General features: G+C 37.1%; 2 protein-coding genes across 2 annotated transcripts in view; one reads left to right on the forward strand and one right to left on the reverse strand.

The window, feature by feature from the left end:
• cul2 (cullin 2) overlaps positions 1-10,882 on the reverse strand; it is a 30,117-nt gene extending 19,235 nt beyond the window's left edge. The window contains exon 1 of the mRNA XM_016519597.1: positions 10,757-10,882. The gene's annotated coding sequence lies outside the window, so the exon portion shown is untranslated. The remainder of the gene's footprint in view (positions 1-10,756) is intronic.
• On the forward strand, positions 1,432-10,750 carry LOC107713936 (zinc finger protein 271-like). Its single transcript, XM_016519604.1, has 12 exons — positions 1,432-1,475; positions 1,568-1,625; positions 1,934-2,071; positions 2,740-3,021; positions 4,145-4,564; positions 4,695-5,015; positions 5,993-6,260; positions 7,159-7,544; positions 7,665-7,982; positions 8,679-9,281; positions 9,365-9,475; positions 10,176-10,750. Exons 3-12 carry the CDS (start codon positions 1,948-1,950, stop codon positions 10,292-10,294), a joined length of 2,952 nt encoding a protein of 983 aa, XP_016375090.1. The 5' UTR covers positions 1,432-1,475; positions 1,568-1,625; positions 1,934-1,947; the 3' UTR covers positions 10,295-10,750.
• Positions 10,883-11,813: the final 931 nt, after the last annotated feature.

Below are 11,813 nucleotides of genomic sequence, written 5' to 3' on the forward strand. Positions count from 1 at the left end.
TTAATGCGAGCAGCTACTGGTAGCCAGTGCAAATTGATGAACAGAGGTGTGACGTGCATTCTTTTTGGCTCATTAAAAACTAATCTTGCAGCCGTATATATATATATATATATTAGTACTTGCGAATATGTTCCCTTACAGTAGTAATACTTTTATGGTACTATTATGAGCTCTTTAGGGGTAAAAAAGGTACAAAGTTATCTCTTTGAGGGTACAAAAATTTGTAGTGGTAATTTTCTGCCAGGACATTAATTTTACTGACTACTATACAATGAAGTGCAAAATTCAAAATGCAGCCCTGTTGAAAAAAACAGCATATGCTGGTTAGGTATGTTTTGACGCTGGGATGCTGGTTTAAGCTGGTCCTTTGCTGGTTTAAGCTGGTCCTTTTGCTGGTTTATGCTGGTCATGTGCTGGCAAAGGACCAGCATAAACCAGCAAAGGACCAGCATAAACCAGCAAAGGACCAAAACATACCTAACCAGCATATGCTGGTTTTTTCAACAGGGAGGAAAAACTGAAATTCCTTCATTAAAACAGTACACTGCAGGACTTAAAGGATCTGCTTCTGATGTCTTGGCCTTGATGCGTCAGAGCAGTTTTTGCAGCACAAGAGGGACCAACATGATTTTACAGACAGGTTTAATGTTGTAGCTGATTAGTGTATGCATAGTGCTGTGTTATTATTACAATGTTACGATTAGCAAGCTGACAAAGACCAAAACTTGGACATCAAGTTGAAGAAGTGTGATGTCAGGCCAGTGTATATGAACTGGATCAACATCCCCTCAAATATGACAACGATAACCTAAAGTAGCTTTTCATGTGTATAATGCTTGTCTCTCATATCTCCACTTGAATTACTGATATTTGTTTATATCAAGGTCTTAAGAACACCAGCACACCAAAACACAGTCAGTGTCTCATAATAAATTCTTTTAGGAATAGCCTTTAATTTTCTCAGAAAGAAAGTGTTGCATCCTCAAAAATGACAAAAAAACAAACAAATAATTCTAGACATTTTTAACAAATAAATAACTTCATCTTTCTGAGGCGACTTTTAAAAATGACTTTTTAGAATTATAGTGTAACCACAGGCATGGTCAATCACATAAACAATACTTTATCATCATTTCAAACGTATAACTATCATAGTTTTATGATTGGAACCCTTTGAAATTCTAAAATATTTGCTTGAAAATTATGGTCATTTCAAATAAATGCTTCTTGTTTGATTTATTTGTTATAATATGTAATGGCATTTAGACCTAAACTGTATTTTTAAGACCTGTGGTATGTTTGTGGCAAGATTAAAATGAACGTTGCATACAAAAACGAATTATAAAAAATATTTGCATGGTATAACTGTTTTTTTTTAATTCCGCGATTGGCTTTTATTTTGAAAAGTCAATAACACCTCCAGCCATTTCCGGGTTGTCAGTTCGTGTGGACGTGCATGTTGAGACACAGGAAAGGTGAGGCTTCTTCTGCATGGACTTTACATCTGTGTCTCAATGTTGTGGCGCAACTAATGTTTATTGTTCTCTTTCATCTGCTTGAATAACAGCTGATGCACCTTTTACTGTGTGTTGACATGGGACTAAATCGAAATGCAACTGGAGGAGGTGTGTTCAGCCTCCAGCTTTGATTTTGTTATCATATAGACATGAAGACATACATAATATAACAAAGTGAAATATAATAATTTCAAATAGATATAGATTGTTTAGAGTATTGCCATCTCTTTGAACATGTACCATGGTAATAATACCATGGTATTGTTTTAAGTATTTTGCAGTTCCATGCAAATACCACATTATAATGATGATAGTAATTTAATGTCATAGTGTTTTACCTTTTTGTACCGTCGCTGTACCAGAGTACAAACCTAGTACTTATTATAAAAATACAAAAATGCATTTTTTTTTTCTAGATTTTCAGTAAGACATGGATCTGAAGGAAGTGGGCGTGTTTCCATCAGCGGCCCACAGCACTGGAGCACAGGAGTCTGATTTAGGAGAGGCGGCGAGGACACTTGATCTGCACCCATCAGGAGCTTCCTATGATCTGGGTGAGAATGCAGGGGTTCACATTATACGTTATGCAAATTGCATTCATGCATTGCAATATGCTAACCTGTACATTTAGATACTGTACCACTTATTTGTGAAAAGTCCAAACCGACCTTGACTTTGATTTCACTTGATAACCTATAGTAATGTGACCCTGGAGCACAAAACCAGTCATAAGGGTCAATTTTTCGAAATTGAGGTTTATACATCATCTGAAAGCTGAATAAATAAGCTTTGCACTGATGTATGGTTTGTTAGGATAGGACAATATTTGGCTGATATACGAATATTTGAAAATCTGGAATCTGAGGGTGCAAAAAAATCTCCAAATGAAGTTCTTAGCAATGCATATTACTAATCAAACATTAAGTTGATATATTTACAGTAGGAAATTTACAAAATATCTTCATGGAACATGATCTTTACTTAATATCCTAATGATTTTTAGCATAAAATAAAAATCGATAATTTTGACCCATACAATGTATTGTTGGCTATTGCTACAAATATTCCCGTGCTACTTATGACTGCTTCTGTGCTCCAGGGTCACATATGTCATCAGAAACTTTCTTATTGTTTAGCTGCCAAATATACTAAACACATGTACTGTATATATCTGTACATATATAACTAAACATTGTCGTTTTCCTTTCAAACGTCACCACAGATAACCACGCAAAGAGTCTTTCTGCCAGAGCGAAGCCTTTTCAGTGCTCTCAGTGTGGGAAGGGTTTTTCCCGCATTCAGCATCTGTCCGAACACGTCCGGATTCACACAGGAGAGAGGCCTTTTGAGTGCTTGGTGTGTGGAAAGACTTTCACCCGAGAGAGAGACCTCAAGACCCATCAGATCGCCCATACCGATGCGAAAGCCTTTCACTGCACGATTTGTGTTAAAAACTTCGCCCTGTTATCCTCCTTGAGAAGACATCTGCGTGCATTTCATCAAGGTACAAAATGTTGCTATGCACAATGCAGTGAATAGGACTAAAGACAATAAGACATTATAGTGGCTTTACAACGGATGGAGTGTTGTTAGGCCCAAAATGAAGTGGACTGCCAAAACCCCCCTTTACTGTCGTATAGTTAACTCTGTAAAACCTAATTAAGCTTGTAAAACACCCGAAACCTCTGAAAGAGTGTCCTGGCAGTTTATGGTCTCATCCAATCAAATTTTAGAGTCAAAATGGACTGTTTTATAAAGATTTATTACAATTTATGTCCATTACATTACAATTACATAATCCAAATACAAACACAGAAATCAGTGCTTAAACATAAAAATGGAAATTTGCTAAAAATATATTTACTGAAGGAGAGTTTGATTCTTTATTGGAACAGATTTGTTGAGAGAGAGAAATGTAGCATTGCATCAGTGTCTCAGCAATGGATGCTCTGCAGTGAATGGGTGCCGTCAGAATGAGAGTCCTAACAGCTGATAAAAACATCACAATAATCTGTATAATATACATACTATAAATGAAGTTAATAATACATAAAACAAGTCCATCAATTAACGTCTTGTGAAGCGAAAAGCATGTTTGTAATGAATCCATCATTAAGACATTTTTAACTTCAAACTTGCTTTTTGCTAAAATATGAGTCCATAATCCATAATATTGCCTTCTCCAGTGAAATTTCATCTCGTCTGAATCAGAGGAGAAATCTGCACAAATCAAGCACCAATTACAAGCCAAAATAGCTCTAAACAAATCTGTGGGTGGATTTTGATGTGAGAGACAACAGGAGATGGACTTTTTCACTGAAAGAAGCAGTATTCTAGATTATGGGCTTGTATTTTTGGATGGTTTAAAGTTAAAAACATCTTAACGATGGATTTGTTTCTTACAAACATGCAGCTTTTCGCTGAACAAGACATTAACTGATGGACTGGAGTGCTGTGGATTACTTGTGGATTATTGTGATGTTTTTATCAGCTGTTTGGACTCTCAATCTGACGGCACCCATTCACTGCAGAGCATCCATCGCTGAGCAAGTGATAGAATAATACATTTCTCCAAATCTGTTCTAATGAAGACACAAACTGAAACCAAGTATCCTCTTTTTTTGCAGGTCAAGATGTTAGTACGGAGGGTAAGTGCTTAATTTGTGTCGAATGTGGGAAAAATTTTGAGTGTCAGCTGGAGGAACATGAGCTAACACACACGGGAGAGATTTCCCACCGCTGCCCCGACTGCGTCAACAGCGCCGCTCGTCTATCCGGTCTCACATCTCCTGAACAGACCTTCTCTGAATCGGAGGACATGAACCATTTGGACGCTCATGACAGTGAGAGGCCTTGCTCTTCTGTGGCCTCTGAAGATCTACACAAGCACTTACAAACCGACGTACTTAAGGACATTAGTGAATCTCACCCTCTGGAACTTATAGATAATATTGAGAGCGATGCACCTAATGAAAACATTCCCCAAAGTCAAGCTCCATCTCCTCCCTCTGAGCTCTCTCACGACTCTGCACATTCTGCTGAAAAGGGTGAGTCTAATAATTACAAAAACCTTACCATTGCACTCATCGTTTCTACCAGAATACCATATCCCAGAAATCTCAAAAGAGGTCCAAAATCACACTTTACGTACCACATTGTGTAATTTTCTCTTCCCAGGCATTGAAACGCTGAATCCTCTTCAAGAGGAAGAGCCTGCAGCTCACAAGCAAGCGTGTGATGAAAACAAGCCGCATCAGTGCAATCACTGTGGAAAGAGATTTCATAAGCAAGCGAAGCTTCGGATCCATCTGCGCGTTCACACCGGAGAGAAGCCGTACCAGTGCTCCCAGTGCGGGAAATACTTCAGCCAAGCAGTAAACCTCAGAAAACACCACCGTACTCATCACACGGAGGAGAGACCCTACCACTGCACACTCTGCGACCGGAGGTTTTCTCTCTCCTTCTCGCTGATAAAGCATCAACGTGTCGCTCATCCAGGTGAGATCAGCAAATTGAAGTTTTGAAATAAAGCGGAGGAGGAATAGCAGAGCCCCCAAAATATGGAAGTCAAACAGTTCGCTAAATTTGACCCCTCTGAGGTTATTTTGTTGCGACATCTACTATTCAGAAGTTACCAAAATCAGGTGTTTCAAACCTTTTCTGACCTTTCAAGACCCCCTTCCTGAAATGTAAAGGCATTTATTCTGTAAAAAATATCTATAAAATACTTCTATTATGTTTCTTTTTGTTGCCTTTTATTTGTTAGTAGAATAAAATAAATTTATTATGAAAATCATCATTAGCGTTAGTAATATCTTCAATAGTTTTAAATTATTAATATTTTTCTTTTAACACATTTTTAAGGACCTCACAGAGTTTCACAAACTTTTTGACTCCAAGGCACAACAATATTCAAAGACCCCTTGACTTTTCCAGTCGTCTGTGATAAGGATTACGGATAAGGATTTTTAGAGATATTTATATATACAATATACATATACGTATATAATAAATATATACATTTAAAATATTTATATTCAGTTGTCAGTCATATATAAACAAAAAATATTTTAGAGCATAACTAGAAAACTGTATATTTAATATAAAAATGCCCATGGCGGTTTAATATTTTATTAATTTACTTTTCCAGGTCAAAAAAAAAAAAAAAAAAAGCACGCTTTTAAAATTAGGCTACCTCATATATTTAGGTTTTCTAAGACTGTGAATCCTGGTGCTTCAAAGAAAAACAACAGTTCATTCAAAATAACAAATATCTTAATTTTGTAAATTTTTTTCACTTAATGCTTATTTTATCATATTTAAAATCATTTAAAGTCTTCTTGAAGCTTGTTGAGAACCTGCTGCCCAGTTTGCAAACCATTTTGTTTAAATCACCAACAGCATTGCTAAAAATGGTTTGGTGTTATCAATTTCATATATCATTGAAAATACTGTTGATTAATTTCTTTTAACAGAACATTTGAGTGTTGCTGAAAGAAATCGTATTACCTGTCCATACTGTGGAAAAATATTCGGACGACATCAAGATATGGAGCAACATAAACGCATTCACACTGGAGAGAGACCGTTCCGTTGCACCGTGTGCAACAAAAGCTTCAGGCAGCGTTCGGTGTTGATCGTGCATCGGAAAATTCACACCGGAGAAAAGCCTTTCGAATGTTTCATATGCTTCCGACGGTTTTATGGTCCCCATACTATGGAAATCAATGGGGACCAGCAACGGTTTACTTACCAAAATTTTATGTTGGGATGGAAACAAGGTATATTGATATTTCTACAAATATGGAGTCATAGTCATCGGATTACTATAATAACTAGTAACAGGGTTGACATTTTAGTTATTTGATGATAAATAGGCAAACAAACTTGTCCTTGGAACTAAAAGGGTTTATTAGAAACATAATTTAATGTTGATAACTCAGAGAATGTGCCCTTTTCAATAATCATTTGTTTACTATAAAAAATCCTGGTAACAGGGTTGACTTTTTAATAATAAGCAAAGATACTTGTCTTTGGAGAGTTCAGTTCCTGAAAATATTAAGTATTTTTTACAGAATTGTTGTGTAAACAATAGCATGGTAACAGGGGTGAGGTGCTGATGGTAATAGGACTGACATCAATCTCGTAATCTTGACTCTACAAATGTTTATTAGAAAGATCAATTTAATGCTAATATTTCTACCAATATCCACTTTATTGAAAAGTAATTTGTTTACTATACAAAATCCTCGTAACAGTGTTGGCTTTTTAATAATTTATGAAGAAAATTTGTCTTTGGAGAATACACATTCTAAAAGGATAGGTTTACAGTACTGTAATACTATAGTATGGTAACATGATGATAGGATGATAGCCATTTCTTAGTCTTTGCACTAAAAGGGTTTAATAGAAAGAGCATTTAATGCCGATATTTCTGACTTTTCAATAATTTGTTTACTATACAAAATTATTGAAGAAAATTTGTCTTTGTAGAGTTCACTTCCTGAAAGGATTAAGAATTGTTTTCTGTAATACTACAGTATTGTAACAGGGGTGAGTGATGATGGTAACAGGGTTGATGCTTAACCTGGAGTTTCAATTATGTTCTCAATTGAACTTTTATTTGATAATGGTTTTGTTAATATGGATTCTTCTTCTTTGTAATTTTAACAGATCAGCATGTTGACAAAGAGGGGAAGTGCTTCCCCTGCTCTTATTGCGGGAGAAAGTTTGGTCGACGCCAAGGCTTGTTACAGCACGAGCGAATTCACACAGGTGAAAGACCCTTCAACTGTCCCACCTGTAACAAAAGCTTTCGTCAGAGATCGGCTCTGATTGTGCATATTAAAACACACACAGGAGAGAGGTCATTCCTGTGCTTTGTGTGCAATAAGAGCTTTTATACCCCAGGAGACTTGAAGAAACATCTGGAAATTCACACAGGAGTGAGGCCACACAACTGCCCTGTATGCTTCAAGGGGTTTGGGCGTCCCAGTTTCCTCCGAGCTCACATGCGAATTCACGAAAGTACGTTTGAAATGGCAGTCCTGAAAAATTGACCATCCAAACTTATTTTTTGTATATTTCTCGTGTTTTTAATGATTAGCAATTTAATTTTACAGATTTTTTTTCCTCTTTGATTTCCAGAAGCTTCAACAAATAAGCAAAGTGGAATGGAGAAGCCAACAGGTGCTCCAAAAGTCGATGTGCAGGAGAAGCCATTTGAATGCACTCATTGTGGGAAGAGATTCAGTCAGCATTGTATGTTAAAAATTCACCAGCGGATTCACACAGGAGAGAGACCTTACAAGTGCTCTCAGTGTGGCCTGAGTTTTCGCTGGAGGAGAAACCTGATTGCCCACCAGAGCGGCCACCCGGGCGAAAACCCTCTCCAGTGTTCAATGTGTGATGAAACATTCGTCTCTGAAGCAAGTCTGAAAAAACATCAAGATGCGTTTCATTCAGGTAAGAAATTATGAGATGGCTAGGTACTGCCATGCATGCCATGAAAAAGCACTGTTTACACATTTTAATGCTTTGAAATAAAGCGTAAATTCTATAAATATTTCTTACTTACCAAGTAAGAAATGTATGTATTATATTAAAAATAAATATATAACTATATTTATTTATTGTAAATTTTTTTCTGTCAAGTTGAAGCCACAAAAAAATAGAATGAATGCCTGACAGTAAATTTTGGATTGAAGTAACCATTTTCTTTAGTAGACAATTGTTTTGTTTTTTTATTTAATTAACATAAAAATAATAAAATAAATTGCAAACTATACTGTAATTCATATATTTCCATTTACATATTCCTTAATATATTGTGTTCCATAACTGTCCAGATTACCTGTTTGGCAAAATCAGTTTTTTTTTTCAGATTTGGGGCTTTGCAAGTGTTAATTTTGGACCCATGGCAAACGAATATATAAACTGGCATCACAATCACAGGCCATAATGCATCACATGCTCAATTTGTTGATAAAATGTGTAAAAAAAAAAAAATCAGTGGTCGTATTTTTTTTATTTTAAAAATATAAATAATTTTATATTAAATATATTTATTTATTTTTTAGAATTTTTAATAATTTGATTTAATCATTAAATTAATCATTTATATTTATTATTCATATTTTAGATTATATTTATTCATTTCAGGGGTCTCCCATACATGCAGTTTGTGTTTGAAGACATTTACTCAAGCAGCCGGCCTCAGAAAACACGTTCGGTATGTTCACGAAGGTGAGCGACCGCACAAATGCTCTGAGTGCGGGAGAGGATTCGTCAAACTTTCCGATCTCGCGCGTCACCAGCGCCGCCATCATTACGACCGGGGCGACGAACTCTTTCAGTGCTCGCAGTGCGAGCGAAGCTTCAATCAACCCAGCAGTCTGGTTCTGCACCGACGGACACACACCGAAGAAAAGCACGAGTGCCCTCAGTGCGATAAGATTTTCAGTCAGGCGGGACACCTGAAGGTCCACCTGCGCACTCACACCAAAGAGAATAAACCCAAATTCGAGTGTGCTGAATGTGGGAAGAGTTTTGGCCAAGCTAAAGATTTGGTGGTTCATCAAAGGGTTCACACCGGAGAAAAGCCGTACCAGTGCCCACAGTGCAAGAAGAGCTATCGGCAGTTTGCGCATTTGTCCGTACATCTGCGAAGTCACACGGGGGAGAAGCCGTATCAGTGCCCCATATGTCTCAAATTCTTTGCTCATTCATCATCCATGAAAAAACACCTGCGTGTAATGCATGCAGGTACGGGATAGTTCATCCAGAAATTAAAATTCTGTCTGTACGACTTTCTGTTTTCCGTCTAATTTAAAATGAATGTTTTACAGAGGGGAAAGATTTACCCGTCCCAAAGGAAGTTGTGAAGGTCACTGTTGGCGTCGGCCCATCTAACACGACTGTAGAAGTTAAGCAAGAACCAGAGTCTGGTGATGAATACGGTAGGTATGACTGAGGTTATTTGAAACAGCAAATCTTCAAAAAGATATGTGTATTTTGATAACTTTTCTCACATCTTGAATAGGTGAGGGAGAATGTAGCTTCCAGCTTCTCCTTCAAAACCAAAGAAATATGCCATCGTAAAGATGGCAAAAACGTATGTGTATTGCAAGGAACGTCAGCCTTTTCAGCATTTATGTTTTCATATAAACATCCTATTGTTGTATTTGTTGGGTACAAGGATAGTCTTCTTTGTCTATAAACAGGACTGACGCTACTCTGCATGATAAAAACACTTCATTTCAATAAAGTTTTTCTTTGTGCTTCGGAAATAAATGCTACATCATGCACTCACGAATATCCACTTTTCAAAAATCATTTGGGTACAATACAAAATCCTGGTAACAGGGTTGACTTTTTAATAATGATGAAGAATATTTGTCTTTGGAGAGTTCACTTCCTGAAAGGATGAAGTAGTTTTGCAGATTTTTTAAAAATAATATTAGAGTATGGTAACAGGGTTGACGCTTAACCAATTTCAGTGACTTTTTTTTTGTATGTAACAATTTGCACTCGTATTCACAATATGAAAAATAAAGAAATAAATTGCATGTGGAAATCTGCCTTCACAGACAATAACACACACAGAACATGTCTAATTATTGCTGCTTGCAATATAACTACACTGGTATGTTTTTGCAGAACGTCAAGTGAAATCTGAAGAAAACTGCTTTGCTATAATGGATGATGTGAAGGCTGTTACGGTCTCCTCAGCTCCTTCCAGTCCATTATCATCTGTGACTTTTAAAGATGAAAAATGAATGTGGATGGAAACTAGGGTTTCTCGCCAACAATCTGCCAAGCTTCAGAGCGCATATAAGAACCTGCAGCATCAACTAGATTGCTGATGACAAAAAACATTTTTAAGAAGTAGAATTGCATTCTACACTTACTCCAGAAACTGGTCTCCATCCATGAAGACGCCAGCCTCCCTAATTGGAAAGGTGGTATTGAGACAAAAAAACTGTGATCTACAAGAATCCACACCACAGCATGGACTGTGGGGTTTAGTTAAGCAGGGATCCACGTAACCTCTTCCTTTTTTAGGAAAACAGTCGCTATTAGCGCTCCTGATCAGAACTATCCAATCTGAAGAGCTTTCTGGAGGCCTCAAACATGACCTACATATTTTTAGACTTTGTTGAGATATACACAAACTTTTCCCAGATAGAAGATCTTAAACAAATTCATACTGGAGAGAAGCGTTGACATTTGGCACCTACCTTTAGCAAACTCCATTAGAGAAATGTCCATCTCTCAGACTGGCTAAATCTTGTGCTGGAAATGACACTGATATAGTAGAGCAGGGTTCCTCAAATCTTGCCCTGGAGGGCCAATGCGCTGCAGAGTTTAGCTCCAACCCTGACCAAACTCACCTACCTGTGATTTTCTAATGATCCTGAAGACATTGATTAACATGCTCAGGTGTGTTTGATTAGGGTTAGAGCGAAACTCTGCAGGAAAGTGGATCTCGTGGGCCAGATTTGAGGATCCCTGTAGTAGAGGATCCTTTGATTCTGCTCCTGGAGGTCCATTGTCTTGCAGACGTCAGTTCCAAACCTGATCAAACTCACCTGCCTGTAATTTTCAAGTAATCCTGAAGACCTTGAGTGGCTTCTTCAGGAGTGTTTGCATTGGAGCTAAACCCTCTAGGAGGAGAATTGAATAACCCAGATATAGTAGGAAAACTTTGTCACTTTCCTGTATAATTGTTACAAACAGGCCCGCATTCAATCTGTGTGCTTGTCGTCCTACACATTCCCTGCCCTTTACATTTTCATCAGTTAAGCTCACAGCTGCATTTAATACACTTTACGGTTTTGAATCCATTCCACAGATTTTTCCCTGAAGTCAGTGTTGAAAATGTAAAATCTGCAGATTCTGGATCTGCTTAGAAGACATGCAAATACACGTCCACCAACTCATTTCACTAATGTTATTTGTGTTACTGCAACCACCTAAGTTTTTGTAATCATTTTTTTCTTGTATACATGACATCTCATAATAGATGTAAATTAAATTACTTGTATGTTTAGTCTGAAAAAGCTAACATTTTCCCTATTTTGTCTGCCTGTTTTAATGTCAAAGTCTGGTTATTTACATAATGGTGTAGTTACAGCATCTTCCAGCAGGGGCTAAACACTGAAGCCAACCAGCCAGTCCTTAACCCGTTGGTGTGGATTCATCTTAACAGAAAAATTCTGGGAACAGTCCCAATACAAAAAAAATGCATACTCGCATACTGCTCAAACCATTTCCGCAATAGAAAAATACGGTAAA

Source organism: Sinocyclocheilus rhinocerous, unplaced genomic scaffold (assembly GCF_001515625.1).
Source record: "Sinocyclocheilus rhinocerous isolate Xijiao unplaced genomic scaffold, SAMN03320098_v1.1 scaffold642, whole genome shotgun sequence".
Classification (NCBI taxonomy): domain Eukaryota; kingdom Metazoa; phylum Chordata; class Actinopteri; order Cypriniformes; family Cyprinidae; genus Sinocyclocheilus; species Sinocyclocheilus rhinocerous.

Bases quoted from the DNA above. Each gene is read 5' to 3' on its own strand.
- LOC107713936 (XM_016519604.1), top strand. From the start codon at position 1,948: ATGGATCTGAAGGAAGTGGGCGTGTTTCCATCAGCGGCCCACAGCACT. The intron at 6,261-7,158 runs GTTTACTTACCA...ATGGTTTTGTTA, and splicing joins ATCAATGGGGACCAGCAACG to ATATGGATTCTTCTTCTTTG. The intron at 9,476-10,175 runs GTAGGTATGACT...ATGTTTTTGCAG, and splicing joins AGAGTCTGGTGATGAATACG to AACGTCAAGTGAAATCTGAA.